Genomic DNA, 22,341 nt, shown 5'->3' with positions numbered 1-22,341 from the left:
TGCGATCGCGCGACCCTGCCCGTGAGCAATCTCCCAACTCATCTCTGCCAGCAACTGGCGATCCGCCTGCCGGGCCGCAATCCCCGGCCGTGACGCCGTGACCCGACTCCGTGATTGGACGACGTCACCGGCCCGATAAAGGACCGTGGTTGGTCGATTTTTTTCGGAGGAAGCGGACTTCAGTCTAAAGATTTCACATTTTCACTTGAGGTGTCGGGTGAATAAACTCACATGAGATGACAGTTCGTGAAGTAAGCACTCTCGCCAAAGTTACGAAATCTGCCCTCTTATGGCGCCAAGGATTGACCGCGACTCGTAATAGTTTAAGAACATTTACAAAATGGAATTAACTTTATTTTCTTAATAAGAAATGGCTGCGCAAGGAAGTAGTAATCAAGCAACAGATTTCTGTTTGAAGGAAAACTTTCTGGCCGCTTTTGAAACAATAAAATTCTCAAGTGTCGGGACTCTTGAGGATCCGTCAGATGTTGAACGAAGACTTCTAGCTTATAAATACATGGTTGCAACGAAATTGTTAGTAGATTCAAAGTTCATAATATTTATTTACAAGTCCAATTTTAGATCTGAATGGAGAAATACTTACGGTAGTAAGTATATTGATAAATGAAAGGGTTATGCGATTAGATTAATTTATTTATCATTTTCTGTTGCAGCGATTCAAAGGAGACTGCAGCGACTCTACTCAAAAGAGGTCTGGAATCATACCAAAGTCCATTAATATCTGGAACTGACATTGGCAGCTACTTTCAACGAATAAAGGTAATTCTTCCACATCTCGATAACGGTCCAATCAAATGGAAATCAGCTTTATCCGATGCTGGATCGGTACTTCAAACACAGGACCATTTAAAATGTAGTACTAAGGATAACAAACTCTGTGAAGAACAATATTCTAACAAGCAAATAGAGAATTTGGTTAATTCTTGGAAAGGTAAAAGTCATTCGCTTCAATTTAAACCAAGGTGTAGCAATAAAAAGCTTCAACAAGATACTGAGAATAATAGTGACGATGAAGAAGAAAGGAAGCCTATTGAAAGGACTTATAATTCTCGGCATACAAACGTCAAACGTAAGCGTGCTGGATTTCAGTATTTTAGGCCTGAACGTAGTACAAGTCCTGAGAATGTGCAGGAAGACAAGGAATTAAGCAAATCGGAAGACATTTATAGAGGTTCCAGTTCGCGAACGTTTGATACAAAAAATTATGGCTCATCGTGGAATAAAGAGGATGAAGAGAAGCATACGGCCAAATTTCTTGGATTCAGGTCAGCTCGAGCTGAATTCCAGTCTCAGCAACTTAAATCAAACAAACCACAGCAGAAAAAGACGCTTGGAGGTCGAGGTTCCGTTAACTCTAAGTTTGTTTGTCCATTAAAACGGGAAAATAACGAACCATCAACATTTGAAGGTTCCAAGGCCAATGAGGCAATGGATGTCGAAGATGAACGATTAAAAAACATAGATCCAAAAATGATAGAGCTAATTCGTAATGAAATCATGGACAGTGGAGTGCCAATTACCTGGGACGACATAGCAGGTCTAGAATATGCAAAAAAGACTATAAAAGAAATTATAGTCTTTCCAATGCTGAGGCCTGATATTTTTACTGGATTGAGAAGACCCCCGAAAGGGGTTTTATTATTCGGACCACCAGGAACTGGAAAAACTTTAATCGGCAAATGTATTGCTTCGCAAAGTAAATCCACTTTCTTCTCGATCTCTGCAAGCTCGCTAACTTCAAAATGGATTGGCGAGGGTGAAAAGATGGTTCGGGCATTATTTGCAGTCGCCAGAGTACATCAGCCATCCGTAGTTTTTATCGATGAAATCGATTCACTATTGACTCAAAGATCGGAAACCGAGCACGAAAGCTCTCGAAGAATTAAAACAGAATTTTTAGTGCAGCTTGACGGTGCAGCAACTGCGGAGGAGGATCGAATCCTGGTAGTAGGAGCAACGAATCGACCCCAGGAATTAGACGAAGCGGCTCGTAGGAGACTTATTAAAAGGCTTTATGTTCCATTGCCAGAGCTTGAAGCTCGTAAACAAATAATTGTTAATCTTTTGTCCTCCGAGAGGCATAGTTTAACTACTAGGGATATCGAAGAGATCGCTGAGTTATCTAAAGGATATTCAGGTGCTGACATGACAAACTTGTGCAAAGAGGCTAGTATGGGTCCAATTCGTAGCATACCCTTTAATCTGTTGGAAAATATTAAGAAAGAAGATGTTAGGGAAGTAACAGTGGAAGACTTTAAACAGGCATTGACGTATGTTCGATCAAGTGTTTCGCAAGCTGACTTATCGATCTATGTTGAGTGGGACCGCACTTATGGAACTGGAACAGCTCAAAATTACACTTTGTAATACCATTTGAAAATATAATTTTTTATATTAATGTGAAGTATTCAGTATCAAATATCACACAGTAGACAATGTATCTTCATTAAGAAACATTAGTTAAAATTAACGTGAAACCCTTTATCTTATATAAATAAAAACTATTATTTATGACACTGGGTATACGAAGAAAGTTCTTTTACATGGCTACAAGAATATCACACGAGATTTATGTACATATAAGAACTAATGATTTAAACACTCTGGCCTTTTAAAACATAAGACCTAACAGATTTTTGTAATATGTACGGCAGTCTCGCTTGCTGCAATTAAATACTGCTCATTCTGGTAATATGTAATATCTAATGCAATTATTGCGTTATCTCCCAAAACTAAACTCTTAGAGTCTATTGAATTGAAATCTAACTCTTCCAAATAATTAGCATCGCCTACATGAAACACATGTACTTCACCTGCGATAAAGTTAATTTAATTAATAATTAGAAAGAAATTACTCTATATTTAACCAAGCTTTACCTGAATCAATTCCTATAATGAAAAGCTCCAGGTAAAAGAGAATAGCTGTTGGTACTCCATGTAAAAGTGAAAAAATATTATATATCTTCCATGGTTTGTGACCTGCAGATATTCCAAGGGTTCCGATTCCTGCAAATATATCAAAATCAAAGTTTGATACATTAGAAAATAATCACGTATCAAAAACCTGTAACTGTACCTGTAATGCAAACAGCAATTTCTGGTTTAAATAAGTAGTATCGGCGCACACTTGTGTTAGGTGGCTGAACAAATTTTCGGGCTCCGATCTCTATGGCATGATTTGCTTCTACCTTAATTCGGTAACCTTTTTCCGTCAAGAGAGTTACCTATGTTGTGAAGTAAATGTCTGTTAAAATCTGAATCTTTAATTTGTCCTAATTAGCTTACACTCCAAGTTGCAGAAATTAACATTTTTATTACCTTATTCTCATCTGCTAGTAAAGCAACAAAGTCATCGACGTCGCATTCATAGCAACTCCTCTGTATTCTCCATTCGGCAAGCAAAGAATTGTTTGCGACAGTATAACAGTAACCACAACTTGTGCTAAATAAATATTTGACCAACTTCATGTTGAAAGAATGAAACTTGTTGGGAGTAGATTACAGACTATGTCTTGTGGCATCAACGATCCTGCTCATCTAAGTGCACGAACATTTGTCAGGTCTTTGATTTCCACTCGACTGAAATCTTACCTTATCAAACTACCACTGTACATCTGAACCAGTCGTTTCTTAGATCCAACGTCCCAGAACCTTACTTTCTTATGGATCGATGACGATACAGCAATGATATCACATTCTGCTGAATAGCAAAACACAGATTATTTTTACATCATCAAAAATCAGTAGTAATCTACAAAATGTATTGCAATAATAATCTGCTGCATAAAAAATACCATTTGTAAAAAGATGTAAGTCGCACACGCATTCAGCTTGGTCTGCAATGAATATTGGCTTTTTCTCACTACTAGATATATCGTAGAATCTGATGTATCCTTCGATACTTCCCACACCCAATATATTCTCTATAAACATTTTAACGAGTTAATAAAAATGTACCTGTAATAATGTAACACTTGATAATATCAGGGAATACCTAAAGTTGCAACACACGTAATCTGCTCCATTGGCTGCAATTCGGGAGACAAATTGATTCGATCTATAGATGCGTCTCGCTTTGTGAATTGTCGCCACTTAATCCAGGATCGATACATCTGCACCCACATACAAGAGTCCATTCGCAATTGTTCTATATTATTGTGATATAATTTCGGTCTTAACTTTTCCAATATCGCACTCCACAAATACTTTGGAATACCCTTTTTGCACATCCTATACCACGCATCGGAATTCTGAAACATATCCCAGATTATCACGTACGAAGTATAAAGTTTAGTAAACCATAATCAACGACATAGCATTCAAATTGGAAGACGGTACTAAATTAACTACATCTATATTTGCTTAATTAAACCACCCGTAATCTAAGCGTTCAGAGATACAAAGGATATACCGTCAAAACTTCTTCTATAACTCCATTCCACATATGGCAAACTCGACGCAGTCTCGTAAGAGTAACCGCATCGCAGTATTGAAATATAATCTGCCAAATCTCAACAGGAAATATCATCTTAAATATCCGTACACCAGCAGCCTCATTAACACTTTTCCGAGGTAACAATGCAACAATCGCAGCAGCGGGAAACTTGAACAATAAAATACTAGTTCAGAATTAATAAGCCCTCCTTACGATCCGCGGTCATTCCCCAAACTTGATCCAAAAGACCGGACCAATCACAATTCAGTTACAGAAGAATTATCGAATCAGCGCAGCATCCCGCCAATGAGAGCGATCAGGGCGTTTATTACGTATTTTTGACGAGAGCGCTCACTTCTCGCACTTTCATCTCACGTGGGTTTATTCGCCGAATTACGTATTCGCAATATGAACGAACGAAATCACTAGCACTTCCGATCTAGTAATATTAAGTCTAGTAATATTAAGTAAAGGTACATAAAATAAAGGTACATACCTTGTAAATCGAAAATTGAGAGGTAGTAGGTTATAGGCAGGAAAGGCGGGAAGATGGAAAGCCGTTAAAAGTAAAGAAGAGGACTCGAGACTATCTATATTTTTTAAATATGTATTACATTCATATTTACATGTACTATAATTAGAAGTTCAACAATATAATTTTCTTATCATGTCGTGTAAGCATGAATTATTTACCAGTTTTCAATGCTTAATAAGGTAATATAACCTCGCAATAACAGAAACTAATATATACATCCTAGTAAATTCTCTTTCTTCTAGCGAAAATGGATCCGAGGCATCACGTAATTCCTTTCTTCTTCTAATAAGGATATTATTACATCCTCGAATACGATTGTTGGCAAAAATCAAAACACCCAGGAGGTTTTCCACTTTGAATTTCGGTATTACAATCCGTGGACGAGGGCGTTCACCGTGTATATTTTTCAATCTTTCCTTGTATACTTTCCCATCTCGCTTAAAAATTACTCCCGAGCCATTTCACACGAATGGCATATTCACCCCCAAAAGCGTTCCGTAATACCATGGGCTACTCACTTTTTACATTTTCGCTCAAAATCTGCTTTACGTAATAGATCCCCGCTTACTGAAAATCTAGGAGTGGGGGGTGCAACGCGAGGTCTAGATATATATATGGTCTAAGGCGCGCACTCGGCCGGCAGAGCGGAGGGGGCGCCTCGGTCTCGTCTCGGTAGGCGGTCCGCCGTGGCCAGGCCAGGCCACGGAGTGGGAAGAGGGCAAGAGGTTTGACTTTAGACCAGTCATCGGCCGCCAGTACCGCCAGTACTCGTCCATCCGGCCGTCCAAGCGCGTCTCGCCGCCGTCCTAGCTCGCAGTCGGAGCCCGAACCTCAGCCGTCGCCTCCCAGGCGGAGAGTGGAAAGGTGTCCGCGCGTGCGGTGCCTCCGGTCAGTTGCGCGGCCCTCCGGCCGGCCGGCCGAAACCGAGTTAACCCGCCTCCAAGATCGGCGAGTGCCGCGCACGCCGCAGGCGGGTCGTCGTAGCAGCTCGCCCCGCGGGTCCGCTCGACGGGAATTATGTGGGATACCCTCGCGGGACCGAGATCGGCCACGAGTCAAGTCAGCTGACATATTGCGCCCTGCTACGCCGCAGCTCCCGCCAGGTGAGTGTCGCAATCCCCCCCCTCTGCCTACCCACAGGAGCAAGACGCGCCTGCCCCTTTTCGAGCACTATTTTCGACGAGGATATCTCCCACCGAGAGATTCACTCGATCGATCGATCCGATCGAGGGACACGACGCGGCCACCGCCCGACCTAACCTCCAAGCGCCGGGAACGTTCTCGCAAGCGATGGACAAAGGAACAGACCGGAACGCGAGATATGGGAACGGCGCAATTTCGGAACGAATTACGTGTCTCTGCTCCGGTCCCGGATCGCTCCCCACCCTCCTCTACGCTCTCCGGATCGCGGCCGATCCCCGATCTACTCTCTCGCTAGGGCCGGCCCACGTACGGCCGGAAAGCCCGCGGTCACACTGAGCGCGGCGGGTGGCGCGTCACTGCGTCAGGGGGCGCGCGCAGCGCCGCGCGACGCGGCAGCGCGGCGCGTCGACGCGGCGAGGGTCTCACTGGACGCGGTGCGGGAACGCGTCCAGGATGGAAATCGCTGCGTGGCCGCCACGCGCGATGGAAGTGAAACTTCTACGGCTAAGAGAGTTAGATGCTGTTAACATCGGGCGTGGTTATTTCTCTCCCGGTTATTTCTGTTGTTCTTATCGTTTTTATCTTATTGCACCCGGAAATTCATTGAGAATGTAGCGCGGTAGTGGGGATGTTTATGCGAATCGTTTCGGTAGGACGGATGGAGAGGAATGGGTAATAGTCCCCTTTTTTGAGGTTTTTCACGTATATTATGTTAACAAAGTTGTTTACCGGGGAAAATTGTAGAAAACGGTAAATTACGTTCACAATGTGAAGAATGCCGCGGATGGATGTATACGGCTTCTGCTGGGGTTTAAATGTCCTTTAGCGCACATATGAACACGTAAAAATTGTTAAGAAATAATTTTCAATTCATTAATTTTCAGTATTCAAAATTGTTTAGGATTTTACGTTTTCAATGTGTTGAATTTCACGGATGCATGATATATGCATTTGCGGGGTTAACGTCTTTTAGCGCACGTATGAACGCATAAAAATTGTTAAGAAATAATTAATTTGCCGTTTGTATTCAAAATTATTTAGGATTTTATGTTTTCATTATGTTGAATTTCACGGATGCATGATATATGCATTTGCGGGGTTAACGTCTTTTAGCGCACATATGAACGCGTAAAAATTGTTAAGAAATAATTAATTTGCTATTTGTATTCAAAATTGTTTAGGATTGTACGTTTTCATTATGCTGGATTCCATGGATGCATGATATATGTATTCGCGAGGTTAACGTCTTTTAGCGCACATATAAACGTGTAAAAATTGTTAAGAAATAATTAAATTGCCGTTTGTATTGAAATTCTTTCAACTTAACCTTGTTTAATATGAAATTTCTCATTGGATTTCTTATTTTCTATTTAAAAAGAGGAGGGCGTAATGTGCTATGCGCTCGCTTAGAAAACTAGGGACGTATTATACTTACCCAACCCTGGGAGTGAAGGGGAAAAATGAAATTTACGTAGACTGTGTTAGTAAAATCCAAAGATGGGGGTAATTCGTAATTAACCGTGGAGAGAAGAAAAAGCGTTTCAGTTTCTTAATGGGGTCACTTTCGAGGAAAATGCGAACTTATTAAGTGCAATTTGTAAATTATAACACGTTGTGCCGGGAGTTTCGCTTCTAAGCCAATCGGAACTTCGACGGGAGCGACGCACGTGGTTAATCCTTTGAAGACGGAGCCATTTCGACATATGGGCGAAATTCGTCTGACCGTGCAGGCAATATTGGACCAAACGTTGGGCGCCTTTAGGCGCTCTTAGGAGCCAAGGGTTAAATATTGAAAAACAAACATAAATGAAAGATTCGTTCGATATTGTAAGTCGCAGTTCCTGTTTACATAAATTGTTTCAACGTTCTTCCTGGTTATATATTACGACCATGTTTAATATCATAATATTGGTCCATTATGCCAATGTTGGCCAATATGTAGCTAATAATTTGCAGATCTTGAAATTTATTTCTATTTTAACCCTTTGGACACGGAGCCATTTCGACATATGGGCGAAACTCGTCTGACCGTGCAAGCGATATTGGACCAAACGTCGGGCGCCTTTACGCGCTCTTAGTAGCCGAAGAGTGAAGGCTGCCACGAGGTTGCCGGTGTTTTTCTAAAGCCACGATGCTGCCGAATAATTATACAGAGTGGGGGCGATCGCTGTTTGATATCAGTTCTTTAACCCTTCGAACACGGAGCCATTTTGACATATGGGCGAAACTCGTCTGACCGAGCAGGCAATATTGGACCAAACGTCGGGCTCCATTAGGCGCTCTTAGGAGCCAAAGCGTTAAACTCCATTCTGATTGGCTGTTCATCGTCGACGCGGGGACGCGTCGCGTTCTGTGCGACGCCAAGCATCGACGGTCCTAGGAAAATTAGAGTATAGGCGAGAAACTCAGTTAGGGTTAGGGTGGAAGTATAAGCCACGCTTCGGAGAGGGGGGGAACGACGAAATCGGAGCTCTCGTCGCTTCCGGATTTTGCGCACACTCGGAAGGGACCTTGATCTCGATCGAGAAACCTCGCCAACGGGAATCCGGGATCTTGGCGGAGATTCGGACCTCCTCCTTCTCTCGTCTTCTTTTTTTTTTCTTTTTTTTTTTTCGGTTGGGTTAGGTTAGGTAGCAGTCGCCCGCGGTGACGGGGAGGGGTGAACGGCCCGATTGTTGACACCTGCGAGGAAATATTCTACTTGTCTCGTTGGTTCGTCCCTGTCTACTCTGTACGGGGTTTTAAGGGGATGTGAAAGTGGCGTCGAAGAGGTTTTGTTTATAAAACTTTTCTCCCAACGCGGTTTACCGAATAGTTTGAAACTTTACTGCGCGAATAGGGAGACTACAAGGAGGGTCCTGAAACTCGTGGAATTTCAATTCTTTTCAAATTTGTTTATAGGTATTTTAAAAATAGTTTATAAAAAATGAAATTTCGCGAGTTTCAGGACCTACCTTAGGATAACTTAGTTGTCCAGGGTTATAATTCCAGGGTATGTACCCATCGACCTCTGGTACTGTGCTAACTACTCTTATTCTTACCGGCGAGAAATGAAAGGACAATTGAAGAGATAGAAATAACCACTGGTAGGGCCGATTCGAATTGTCGACCGACCAGGTTCAAAAGAAAATTCGCCGCCCTTATTGATTTAATTTAACATTATTCAAGAATTCGATACGCAGGATCTACGCGTATATCTGCATATACATCATTTAAAACAATTACCATACAAAAGAAATATTTTTCATATATTGTGTTTATTGATCAGTTTTATACCTTATTATTATTAAACATATAATCTATTATTATTATTAATATTATTGTTATTGTTATTATTGTAGAAATGTGCAATTTGGGTGGTTTGTAACATAGATGCTCGTTAAAGAAGGATTTTTTGAAATTCAATCCCTAAGAGGGTGAAAAGGGGGAAAGGAGCCAGTTCGACATACGGGCGAAATTCGTCTGACCGTGCAGGCAATATTGAACCAAACGTCGGGCGCCTTTAGGCGCTCTTAGTAGCCAAAGGGTTAAGGCTGTCACGAGGTTGCCGGTGTTTTTCGAAAGCCACGATACTGCCGAATAATTATACAGAGTGGGGGCGACCGCTGTTTGATATAAGTTCTTTAACCCTTCGAACACGGAGCCATTTCGACATATGGGCGAAATTCGTCTGACCGTGCAGGCAATATTGGACCAAACGTCGGGCGCCTTCAGGCGCTCTTAGTAGCCAAAATGTTAATAATCGGTTTGCGGCACCTTTTGCATCCTTTCACCTGATCGTAAAATCTCCGTTTCTCTCTAAATTGTACGCGTACGCTACTGTGGAAGAGAAAGACGGCGTCGTTACTTAAGACGGATCTCCTCTTTCTCTATTCTGAAACGGAAAGCAACTAGGGATAGTTTGTTACTATAAGTCGATGGGTGTACCGAAAGTCTCGGGGCGCGCGGTAATGTCCTCGTTATCGAGACCCCGAGGAAAGTGTCCTTGAACGGCGCGCGCGACACTTTCGGGGCACGGGTAATTGCATTTGCCGCGAGGCAAGGCCGGAGACACGATGCTTCTTGAATGCCGGACGTTGGGCGATTCATTCGCGGGCATTCTTCTCGTATTTTTTTTTTTTTTTTTTCCCCTCTGAATGGCCGCGGAAGTTTCAAGCGGCGCTTGTCGATCGCTCGCCGAAACCTTTGCAGGCCTGTAATTCCGCCTTCGGTCGGGCCGATGGGAATTCAAATTGTACTCGGAATTTAGGCGCGTAAAGGTGAACATACATGTAACGATAAGTAGTAGCGATTCGTAACTTCGGTAATTCATGTTAGCTCTCCTAAAGGTGGCCGCATACGTAACGATAAGTCGTGGCGATTCGTAGTTTGGGTAACTAATTCGAGTTCTTCCAAAGGTGGCCGCACACGTAACGATACATCGTAGCGATTTGTAATTTGGGTAATTAATTCGAGTTTTTCTAAAGGTCGCTTTTCGAGTTACGATAAACTGGAGCGATTTGTAATTTCGATAATTAATTCGAGTTCTTCGAAAGGTGGCCGCGCACGTAACGATACATCGTAGCGACTTGTAATTTGGGTAATTAATTCGAGTTTTTCTAAAGGTGGCTTTTCGAGTAACGATAAATCGTGGCGATTCGTAATTTGGGTAATTAATTCGAATTTTTCTAAAGGTGACTTTTAGAGTTACGATAAAATGGAGCGATTTGTAATTTGGGTAATTAATTCCAGTTCTTCCAAATATGGTTTCTCGAGTAACGATAAATCGTGGCGATTCGTAATTTGGGTAATTTAATTCGAGTTCTTCTAAAGGTGACGATAAATCGCACCGATTTTTAATATATACAATTAAAGTCAAGAGTTCTCCCGAAGGTGACGACACCCGTTACGATAAATCGCAGCGATTTGTAATCAGTGGGATTAAATCGAATTATATACAGCGTTCACCGGGCAGTTGGATCTGTGCAGCTCGGTTTGCGCAGATTTATCTTATCGACATATCGTTACGGGTGTAGCCGCGTTAACAAGCTCGTTCCTCTTCTTCTTCTTTTTTTTTTTTTTTTTTTCAAGTGTTTTCGTTTATATCCAACTGAAATTTTTCCCACATTTCGGTAGGCTTCTATCGACACCGAACATCCAGGTACGGCTTTGAGGTGGGCGCTCGTCGGGCAGACATAAAAAAAGAGTCTTCACAATATCGACGCCAAGTCTCGGGACATATCCTGGCAGNTAAGAAGGGGTTAAGCCGACCGAACGAATCCAGGTACGGCTTTGAGGTGGGCGCTCGTCGGGCAGACATAAAAAAAGAGTCTTCACAATATCGACGCCAAGTCTCGGGACATATCCTGGCAGTTTCCTCGGAATCCACTATGCATCCGCAACGTACACAAGACGAAATCACGTATCGGGCGATAGCTTTCGGACGGATGACGAAAACTCAACGCGAAGTGACACGAGGGCAGTCATTACGTCGCGACGCCCGACGCCTTATCGCGTTTAGGAGGCGCTATATTTAGGAGGTTAGCGCGAAGGACTCCCCAAAACTCCGATACCCGAGTATCCGGAATCGGGGGCAGAGTTATACGCACCCGAGGACGAAATTCTACGACGAAACGGCCGGTTTTTCTCCCGTTGCCACTTAGGCACCCGAGACAGGCAAGATGGCGGCGCGACCTGTCGCGGGGACGCGCGTGGCTCGCTATAAATGTAGGAGAGACGCGCGAGACGTTATGTCACCGTTCCTCGAGGTCAACGAGAGTCGCTCGGTGTCCGAATCGTCGAATATCTGGACCGTGGGGGCCGCTCGCCGGTCGTAAAAAGAAATATCCGTCGGTAAAGCGAGGTATTTGCGCCGCGCGGTCACGTGACCCAAGGGGAACCAAGATGGCGGCGGGCGCGCGCGCGGTTCGAATTTCCCGGGCGAGGCGCGGGTCCCCGAGTCCCCGGATATCGAGGGATCGGGTCTATCTTTCTTTTTCCTCGTTCGCTTCCCCGTTTACGTGTCCGTCGGTCATGTACGGTATTAAATGGCAGTTGTCGCTCCACGCGCACGTGGATCGAAGAGGCACGAGGTCGGCCGAGCTGCGTGTGGGAGTGTTCGTATCATTGCGCGCGATAGGGAGGAGCTCCAGGAAACGCGAGCACGCAGGGTCGACGCTGGATTTCACGGCGTGTCGCGGTTAACGCGGATCGAACAATTCATTGTGGGAAAGCCCGTTTTTGGAGGTTAGCTTTCGGAAGTCGCGAGGAAGGAACCCCTTCCTTCGCGGCCCTGCCGCCGGCCGAACGGTCTCGACCTTAATGGCGCGATCGGGTCTTTAATTAGTCCCCTCGATATATACATCGCGAGACGCGTGCGAGGCGAGGACCATGATGCAAAGGAGACAAGGTGTGCTCCCACGGAGCTCTTATTTTTGACTCGTTCCGCGCATTCTGAGGCGCCGCCTTATTGCAATATGGCGGCGGTTGATTGCGAGTATCGAATAGTACACGAATCACGGATAGATAACGTGCAAGGTGCAATGAAATGTCTGAAATTTCATGCAACATTTCAAATTCTGCCCACTTTTGACGATTGAAATACATAATGCCAGTTACAAAGTTTTCTTACGCTGGTAAATAATATTATTGCAATATGGCGGCGGTTGATTGCGAGTATCGAATAGTACACGAATCACGGATAGATAACGTGCAAGGTGCAATGAAATGTCTGAAATTTCATGCAACATTTCAAATTCTGCCCACTTTTGACGATTGAAATACATAATGCCAGTTAAAAAGTTTTCTTACGCTGGTAATTAAAATTTATTACGATCGATATGAATAATTTGGAATCTCGCAAAGAAGTCAGCCAATTTACTTTCATATTCTCGAAATCATTTCGGAAGAGTTCAATTGATTTTAATTAAAATTTTAAATTTCGAGTATCGAATAGTACACGAATCGCGTATAGACAACATGCAAGGTGCAATGAAATGTCTGCAATTTCGTGCAACACTTCAAATTCTGCCCACTTTTGGCTACTGAAATACATAATGCCAGTTACAAAGTTTTCTTACGCTGGTAAATAATATTTACTACGATCGATATGAATAGCTTGGAATCTCGCAAAGAAGTCAGCCAATTTTCTTTCATATTCTCGAAATCTTTTCGGAAGAGTTCAATTGATTTTAATTAAAATTTTAAATTGCGAGTATCGAATAGTACACGAATCACGGATAGATAACGTGCAAGGTGCAATGAAATGTCTGTTATTTCGTACACTATACATTTTCTTCTTGCTTACGTTGTTGGCTCCTTTGGCGCCCAGAAAAAGGAGAGTCTCTTATGATTCTTCGACTTCTTCTTGCATGTGCGGTTACACGTTATCACCATGATTGAATCTGTATCGTTTTCAATCCTATACGTCCTTAGATCGGCTCACGCTCTTTGTTGACGTTCAAATAATGTCGAAACTGACGCTTCCTCAACGGATGCCACTGCGCATGTCCAATTTGAGATTAGTACATATTCCAAACCACGGGATGGCGCTGATGTCAATATATACTTACCTTCCGCTCTATCTAATACTCTTTGGCTTTGACACTCGGCGGGAGTTAATCTATGGCGGTGTTATTCTCATTTTGACACTCGACTCGCTGGGCGCATGCGCGCCCGCGACGCAGGGCGGCGCGAGGCCAAACTTGCCGTCCTCGTCCTCGGCTTCGTCTTCCGCGAGCCGCCGGCGCGACTTGGACAAAGACGCCCGCGACCCTCGCCGTCCTTCTCTGTCTCTGTTCACGCTTTCTCATAGATAGAGCATGGGTGTAGGATATACATAGAGCTCTCGATCCAACCGTTTCCTTGATACTCTTACGAATAGGAAGAAGAGCGAACAGAGGTGGAGTTTCCGGCAGGGTGGGCGTAAACCCGTTTTTTTTTACAGAAAACCTAGCCCAATGGGTTTAAGGTGAAGTGAAACCCCCTTTCAAATCAGTCGATTCGAATACAACACTTTTTTTTAAGGGTATTAGACCAAACTGTCCGAAACTTTGACCCATCTAAGAATTGTCCTGACACATTCAAAATTTGGATTTTTGTGAAAAAATTTGTTAACTCAGCCCAGACCAGAACCAAAATGGCGTCGAGCTCTCATATTTCGATCAATATACAATTATCGAAGGCTCCGATACGAGAATCGAAAGGGTCAGGACAATTTTACGAGAATTTAGAACACTCTGGTAATCGATAAACTCGCATTTGAACGGGATAAAGGCAAAAAAAGTGTTGTATGCGGTTCTATGCTACAACGATGGTAATACGAGGTCTCGGAGTGAAAATTTAATTAACCTGGAAATCACAGATGGCGCAGGGGGTCCCTCCGCAGTCAATTAAGGCCTCAGAAACCATGGGGATTTCTGGAGTTTTACTTCCATTTCTTTATAATTATTGTACGAAAATGACAGGTGGAGTATGCCATTTGGTACAATACCCAATATAATTCGACCCAGCTGTCAATATAAAAGCGAACATCGGCAACGTAGGTATTTAGAAAAATCTTCTTCATTGACGTCGATCAAGTTTCTCGACGTGTTTCACTTAACTTTAAAATCCGTGATTTCCTAAGTAAATACCTCCTTGATCCTACGTCCATGGGATAGAGAGCGAGAGTGAGAGTGGGGAGAGAGCCTCTCTTTCTCTTTCTCTCTCTTTCTACCTGCGCTTCGACGCAGCTCCGGTCGACGCATGAGAGTCTCGACATTCGCAACGAAATTTCTTTTCTTTTCAAGGCTTTTTTGGGGGTTCGTCTTAAGAACGCATCGCGTTATATCTGCGTTGACACTTCCGCAACGTAATCGACGCTTCCGTGAGTCCCAACCTCGTGATCAGTGTCGCCAACGCATTAAGTAGAGAACTCGCTAGATGACTTTTTAAGGTGATACGAAAGTGTGATATATACATACCAAAAAGTGAAAATATTCATAAAACTTTTCTCCACACTGGGTGCACCAAATTATCTAAAACTTTGACACGTGACTATGGCAGCTCTAAGGAGGAACGCGCTGCCCGTGAAATTTCAATTTTCGAAAAAAAAAAATGTATATATCTTTCTTTGGTTCTTGTCCGAGATAAAAGCAAAATTTTTGTCGAAAAATGATATTTCACGAGTATTCCTTGGGGCATCCATAATCTTGCAATGAAGTTTTATATGATTCGGTGATGATTCCCAGTTTGAAGAGATCTAGCAGACAATAGGCTAAATTGGCAACACTGCACCGCGCCGTCTATTGTGCGACGAGCGGGGGAACGCGATTGGTCGGCCTCCGATCCCTGTCGACCAATCGGAGAGCCAGGATTCTCGGGACCTAGGCATCGCAGGTGGTCCCCCATCTCGAGAAGCGCCGCGTTCGTGGTCTGGCGGTCACGTGTCGTGGGACCACGTGACCGGCGTGGCGCCCAAGCGAAACGAATACAAAGTCCACAAGGGCGCCTCGCGTTGTTTCCGTAAACTCGAATTCTTGAATTCTTTCTCGTGTCTGAGTACGTTTATATAGTATATATAGTATANATATATAGTTTACATAGTTTACATAGTTTATGCTTGTCCAGACACCGTAGCACATTTTGCTATTTCCTTTCATTTTTCTACGGTCTATTCGAATTCTTGAGTTCTTTCTCGTGTCAGGGTACGTTTATGTAGTATATATAGTTTATATGGTTTACATAGTTTACATAGTTTTCATAGTTTACATAGTTTATGCCTGTCCACATACCATGGCACGTTCTGCTATTTCTTTTCCTTTTTCCACGGTCCACCGTGTATCGACACGTATACAGGGCGAAGAGCGGAGGTGGGAAAGAGAGGTTAAGTCCAAACTCAAGGGTTTCAAAGGGGGGCGAGCCTGGCGCAGGCGCGGACAGGTGGCGCAGACCGTCATTATCCACCTTTAATCGCGTTAACGGTATTTATTGTAAAATCTGTTTTACATCGGGAGTCGGAGGATCTCGGGTTTGAATTTCCCGGGCTCTCTCCTTCCTTCGCGATATCTCTCCTTTCTTCCGCGGACTCGCCCCGCGTATAATGGCACCGCTCGCGCGATGACGGCGACGATGACGGCACGGAATACGGAATTGGAACAAAGACCCGCACCCGCGTGCGGTATCTGATCTTCTAGAAGCGTAGAGAAGATTCGCCGTGCAGGCGCGCTTCTCCCGGGTTTCCTTTTCCTCTCTCCCTCCCCCACTACGGTAGGGATGCCGTGGAGACGAATAAATCGCCCCCACTCCCGTCGCACCCGAAAAGGTCTAATTGGGAACGCTCTCCCTCCTTCGCTCATTCTACGTCCATAAAATCACGCTCTCTCCCTCCGTCTACGTGCGCACGCCTGTATAGAGAGGTATCTATCTTTGAGGTCGAATCGGAGTTTTCGGTCGCTTCGAGCATCCAGGAAATCCAATGTATCCCGGTGTATATCGAGCGCGCGGGCCGATACATCGCGAGAGACCAATGTCAAACCGATGACATTGAAGCGACCAAATACAGAAATGGCTCTCGGTACCCGGCGGGACAGGGAGCGAGGGAGAAAGAGAGAAAGAGCGCGCGGAGCCAATTGCTCGTCGAGCGTCCCTCCCCTCGCCCTGCCGAGCGACGAGTGCGCGAGAGCGGTCGAGCGCGCCGCGGGTCCTCGTGGCGCGTCGTAAACGGCCGAGCGCGGCCGAGGATGCCCGAGCGGGGCCGAGTACGCCCGAGGCGCCGCGCGGCGGCTCGGCCGCGAACTGCGAAGTTGGCTCCGTCGTTGGCGCGGCACACCGGTGCGGGACGCCCGACTCGCGCACTTCGCCTTGGACTTTGGCGCGGAATGGCGGCGCTCCTCGTGGAGGCGGTCACCCGGGGTCGGGACTCGCGGGTCGCGCGACCACGGACCTAACCTCGCGGGACAGCCCGAGGTCGAGCGGCCCCGTCGCGTAGGCCCGTCGGAGCCTCGAGGAGTAGAGGTCTCTCCGACGGGCGGGTTCCCGGTTCCGCCGCGGCGCGGCGCTGCCCTCGCTCGGTCCGGTTCGCGCGTTCCCCCGCGTCCGTCGAGGCCGCAGCCGTCGGCCGCCTGTCCCTCTCGCGCCGTCTCTCCCTCGCACTCGAACCTCCGCGCTCGGGCCTCTCTCTCCGGCGCTCTCGGGCCCAGCCAATCGCCGTCGTGAAAACATTTGCCCGTCGTCGTTATCGCTCCTCGTCCGTCCGTCCGTCCGTCGCAGGTTCCCTCGGACGAGAGTGCACCACCGAGCTTGAGGATATACGTCGTGGAGGACCCGTGGAAAGCCCGAAGTACCCCGAGGCCCCAGGCACGCCGAGACCGGACGCCGAGACCCGGAGCCCACTCGAAGAAGCCGCAGCTTCGTGCCAACGCGGACCTACGCGGACACCTCGTCCCGAGGCTATCGACTCGCGCTCGCCCCAGAGAGAGAGAGGAGCCCCTCGAGGGTTGCCGAGCATCGGCCGCCCAGGAATCAGGAAAACCACGGCGTGCTCAGTTAAATGCCTCGGAGACACCCGAGCTCCATGGTGCGCGTCGATTCTGACGAAGCGACCGTCGACCTGGCCTGGAAAGTGAGTCCTCCTGATCCTCGCGTCCGGACTCGGCCCTACCGCGTCGAAGCTCCAATTTCCGGAACCCATTCGACGGCCTCGAGGTCGCTCGAACTCCGTTTTTTTTCCTTTCTTTTTTAATCCTCCCTCTGAGACAAGGAATCTAATCTGCGTCTCCGCCGTTTGAGTCTTCGCCTGTCACCACGAGATGCTCGTGGCGTTTCGGGGACTGCAAAATCCCTGGCGAAGCTCTGCTTCGGAGAGCTTACGTACTTCGAGGCTCTCGACGATCGAGGGATCGTAGAATGTTTCGGGGAGTGTGACTTTGTGGGGTCCTTTAGTTATATGCGAATATACTTGTGGTCTGGGATTAGGTTACGCCGATCGTTCGGTATGCGTACCATAAGCGTACTTAAGGTGGCTTGTATTAAACTCGGCGTAGACGATGGTTTATAGAGATGACGTAAAATGGTTTAGACCGAATGTTTGATAGAGGATACCTTTTGTAAGGTTGTGGTATATGTATCGAGGGGGTCGGGGTAAATAAGATCTGACGTTGGAGGAATATTCGATAGATTGACTGGATTCCAGGAATTTGAGGTTATCTCGTGGTTTCAGGTGATTTCGTGGTGACACCCGGTCGCGGAGGATCGTCCGGAGAGAGGGCCGCCACGACGGAGACCCTGCTTCGTCTACTCGGCACCGCTGCGACTCACAGCCATCCTTGGAGGCGGTAATCGCGGATCGGACCGTGTTGGATCCAGCCCGTTACTCCTCGTTTTGGAGCATTCGTCGAGTGTACTGGACAACGAGAGAGATGGAGCGTGAGTCGAATCCCATGCAAGCCCTGTGCCGCAGTGGGTGCGGATTCTATGGTTCGCCGGCCACAGACGGCCTCTGCTCGCTCTGCTACAAGGAAAACTTGAAGAAGAAGCAGCAGCCACCGGTCTCCACCGCCCCGGTGCCCACCTCGCAAACCGCCTCCGGTAACGCCGGAACGTTGCAGAGCGGTTTTGGAAACCCTGCCTCTACGGGCACCACGGCCCAGCCTACCATTCCTACCATCCCACAGCCCACAACGGATTTACCCAACCCCAAAGAGGTTAGTTCTCCGGTAAATAGCGATAAGATCGTCTCTAAGGTACTCATATTTCACTCTTAGTGTTAAAATAACTATTTTACTCATTTAAAGACTACAAACGAAAGACATCATTTAACGTTATAAGCGAGGTGTGTGTACAGACTTAAAGATATGGGACCATTGTCTCCTTTGTCACGTCGAGTTGGCCTTAAGCTTCTCCTTGGCACGAAGACAAGGCCCAAAGCTAGAACGACCAAACGGAGAACTCCATTATGGAAACGAGCTACTTGTTTACAAGTCTCGATATTTTTAGATTAATTGCCTTTAATATCTCTACTACTCAAATGTATCTCGGTGGTGCCTTAACCTTGGTATCATAACCAAAAAGTAACCTTCCAGGTGGTGTTCACTGTGAACCGGATTATCTCTTTGGATCGATAATGTAAATACTCCCTGCGCAATATAGTTAGAAGTTCGTCTGGTCAGTAACTTTTGGAAAAAATATTCACAGAAATTTATATTGAAATCCTGACGAGTTCTCGATCTGCATTAGGAACAAAGAGTGACAGATAAATTGCCGTTGAGGGTGCGAGGGGTTTATTATAGAAATTATTCCTTGTTTCTGGTCTGGTGATGCTTTCGAGCTGCCTTTTTTATTCTACGCTCGAGGCCAGTTTCAATATATATATAACGCGCATTGCAGATATGCCGTGAATCATCGCCGTGTCTTTCTCTATCGCGAGGTATCTGACAAAGACACGACGATGATTCGCCGATTTTGCGGTGCCATTTGTAATACGGAAACGCGAGAGCCGAGAGAATGAAAGGGACAGCGAGTGGCGTCACGGTTGTCATGGCTACCGTGGCCGAGAAAAAGACCCGCGACTTTTGGCATCGTGAAATTCCTGTGGATTATGGGCGAGTCCCCGAATGGTGACCCGATAGAGAGACCAGTAACCCTCTTTCTTCCCATCCCGGTGTATAGTGGTTATAACCTCCTCGAGGAAATGGCGCGACATCCTCTCCGGGGGTATGGTCGAGGTCCACGGATCCGGCTTGCGCGCGTTCGATCCTAACCTCAACACGCGTGGGATTGGATTTATTTGAATTTATTCCGGCGGAGGCCGAAAATAAGAACGCGATTAACGAGGAAATACGTTTATTCCGTGGAACTCGACGGACTGGAACCTCCTTAAGATTTTGACAGCTCTCTCTCGAGTGGACTTGAGACATATTATATACGTGCTCACATCGGAGGTTTACAGGGACCGAGTTGTCAATGTTCGGATCACTCGGTTGCTCGTTAACTTCCACAACGATAGGGAGGAATCCTGTATAATTCGATGGTTAATTTTGATCTTCCCAGATAAACAGGGACGAGCAGGAAGGCGAAGTGGGAGTCAGCGGTGGGACGGCGGAGGGCTCGGTCAGCAGTGGGGATGCAGACGACTGCTTCGACGGAAAGGAGAGCGACAAGGAGTCCAAAAAGAATAAAAATCGCTGTGCCGTTTGTCGCAAGAAAGTCGGCTTGACTGGTGAGTAGGGGGGCGAAAGGGAGGGTCCTATCGGAGGCTGTCAAGAGGTCCCTCGACCTTACGCTAGCCATCGACAGGACCTTACCCTGGCTTAACACTTAAACCTCACCCTCTGGCAGCCAGGAATCCGAAACGCCTCTCTCAACGCTTTTACTTTCCAGGATTCGAGTGTCGCTGCGGAGGACTCTTCTGCTCCGTGCACCGGTACAGTGACAAACACGATTGCAAGTTCGACTACAGGGAAATGGGCGCCCAGGAGATTCGGCGCAACAATCCGGTTGTTGTTGGTGAAAAAGTGCAAAAGATTTGAACTATTTAGTGTGTAGTCGTTGGGAAAAATGGTTATATAACTATATAAACAAGACAAAATATAAAAAAAACACACACACACAAACACACAGACACAGACACGGAGAAAACGAGATAAAATTATCTGGCAGCTGATTGCACATCGCGGGGCAGGGCGGGGCGGGGCGGGAGGGGGGACGCGTAGCGCACGAGCGAGTGAAAGCGAGAGATCGAGCGAGAGAGCGAGTGCGGCCGCGAGAGGGGTGGGAGGAGGATGGACGTATCCGCGACCGCGCGGACCAGACGGAGAAGGCGAAGGGGGGGCGACACGCGGTACGAATGATCAGAAGCCTGGGTGCCAGTGCCATTTTAGATTGTCATCTTAGCGCGCGCGGGAGAGAGAGAGAAAGAGAGAGAGCGAGAGTGGGAGAGAACGAGAGCGAGCGAGTGCGCGATAAACCACGAGAGAATGAGACCGAGCGAAAGCGAGAACGAGAGCGAGCGAGCGAGCGAGAGAGAAACAAATTATCTGGTTACTAATTGCTGCCAGCTTACTACTACTATTACCTATTATTATCTTTATGATTATTACGGTTTACTATTATGATTATTCTATATTACGTTTATTAATTTACTTAAAGGAGGGAAGAAGGAAAGATACGAGCCGGTGGATTCGTGGAGAGAGAAAAGAGGGGAGAGAGGGGGACGAGATAGGCAGCGCGCGCGCATCTATTTAAGCGGACGAAGCGGAATTCCTGGTGCAGTCGGTCAGTCGGTCGGTCCGAAATATATCTCCTTTTTCGAGAGGGGCCGAGAGGAGGAAACCGCGATAGAGACGGATCGACGCGAGAGGGGGGGCGAGAGAGACCATTTGAATCCCGAGAGAGAGAGAGCGAGAGGGGGGACACTGAAAACAGAGAGAGAAAGAGAGAGACTCACACGCGACAGTGACGCGCGCGTTACTCGGCGACGAAGGGGAGAGAGAGAGAGAGCTTCAGAACGCGCGAGGAACGGAGAGAAAGAAATATATACATATAGATACACATATATATATATATATATTTGTGTGCGTGTAAATACATGTCCGACCCCCCTTTTTCTTCCCTCGCGTGTCCCGGATCCCGAGGATCCCCCGGGACCTCTCGAAGAGAATCCTGGAGAGGGAGGAAGGGAGAGAGAGATAGAGAGAACGGCGTGAGATGGAGGACCGATGATGGTGCGCGTCGAGTCGAGGGGTGGGGAGTTTTTTTGTTTTTTTTTTGTTTTTTTTTTCTTGACGATGACTGACGTTGATGGGTGATCACAATTCTTAGGTTTACGATTAGTCTAATTCTTAAGTATACTAGCCGATTGATTCGTAAATAATGCAATGAACTATAAGTAGTACTGTGTGTTTATGTCCAATCTCACGAGAATATAACGAGCATTATTACTCATTAAAGGAGACGCTGTTTGATTGAGCACACGTGTTTGTTCTCTTTGGCTTGCTTCTTCCGGGCTTTCTTACTGTAGGGTCTCGCTTTCTTTCCGCCTCTTGTTCCCTCCACCCCCGCCCCCCGCCGTGGCCCTTTATATTTCTTTTTATAACCCTGGAAATTTATTGAATTATTGTATATGTTGTTTAGAGTAGGATGCGATGTAAGGGACTCTCTTGGCCTTGTCGAAGAAATTTTGTTATGTATGCATCTTTGCGCACTGTGGCGGACATGAATGCCTCCCCTGCTGATACGGCATCGCCTGTGC

At 46.2% G+C, this 22,341-nt stretch overlaps 3 protein-coding genes across 6 annotated transcripts; 2 read left to right on the top strand and 1 right to left on the bottom strand.

Moving 5' to 3' along the window:
- Positions 1 to 258: 258 nt before the first annotated feature.
- Positions 259 to 2,713, top strand: LOC105702633 (fidgetin-like protein 1). 2 transcript variants are annotated; one of them, XM_012430337.2, is made up of 2 exons: positions 259 to 534; positions 675 to 2,713. In XM_012430337.2, exons 1-2 carry the CDS (start codon positions 371 to 373, stop codon positions 2,386 to 2,388), a joined length of 1,878 nt encoding a protein of 625 aa, XP_012285760.1. In that variant the 5' UTR covers positions 259 to 370; the 3' UTR covers positions 2,389 to 2,713. The 2 variants fall into 2 exon arrangements, with proteins under 2 accessions (XP_012285760.1, XP_012285761.1); XM_012430338.1 differs by having other exon boundaries at positions 401 to 608.
- LOC105702635 lies at positions 2,389 to 4,675 on the bottom strand. 2 transcript variants are annotated; one of them, XM_012430339.2, is made up of 8 exons: positions 4,433 to 4,675; positions 4,016 to 4,271; positions 3,816 to 3,944; positions 3,613 to 3,721; positions 3,340 to 3,463; positions 3,098 to 3,245; positions 2,899 to 3,027; positions 2,389 to 2,834 (listed from the first exon to the last, which is right to left on the bottom strand). In XM_012430339.2, the coding sequence occupies exons 1-8, from the start codon at positions 4,547 to 4,549 to the stop codon at positions 2,647 to 2,649; spliced, it is 1,200 nt and encodes a 399-aa protein (XP_012285762.1). In that variant the 5' UTR covers positions 4,550 to 4,675; the 3' UTR covers positions 2,389 to 2,646. The 2 variants fall into 2 exon arrangements, with proteins under 2 accessions (XP_012285762.1, XP_023288633.1); XM_023432865.1 differs by having other exon boundaries at positions 3,613 to 3,718.
- A 633-nt stretch (positions 4,676 to 5,308) lies between these two features.
- LOC105702628 (AN1-type zinc finger protein 5) lies at positions 5,309 to 22,061 on the top strand. 2 transcript variants are annotated; one of them, XM_012430323.2, is made up of 4 exons: positions 5,309 to 6,094; positions 18,313 to 18,796; positions 20,142 to 20,310; positions 20,472 to 22,061. In XM_012430323.2, exons 2-4 carry the CDS (start codon positions 18,512 to 18,514, stop codon positions 20,618 to 20,620), a joined length of 603 nt encoding a protein of 200 aa, XP_012285746.1. In that variant the 5' UTR covers positions 5,309 to 6,094; positions 18,313 to 18,511; the 3' UTR covers positions 20,621 to 22,061. The 2 variants fall into 2 exon arrangements, with proteins under 2 accessions (XP_012285746.1, XP_012285747.1); XM_012430324.2 differs by lacking the exon at positions 5,309 to 6,094 and adding an exon at positions 17,017 to 17,715.
- The last annotated feature ends 280 nt before the right edge of the window (positions 22,062 to 22,341 follow it).

The sequence above is a fragment of the Orussus abietinus genome, unplaced genomic scaffold, assembly GCF_000612105.2.
Source record: "Orussus abietinus isolate OABI.00-Male unplaced genomic scaffold, Oabi_2.0 scaffold466, whole genome shotgun sequence".
Classification (NCBI taxonomy): domain Eukaryota; kingdom Metazoa; phylum Arthropoda; class Insecta; order Hymenoptera; family Orussidae; genus Orussus; species Orussus abietinus.
Note: the sequence above shows the minus strand (reverse complement) of the source record. Positions and strands in the feature narration are given on the sequence as shown.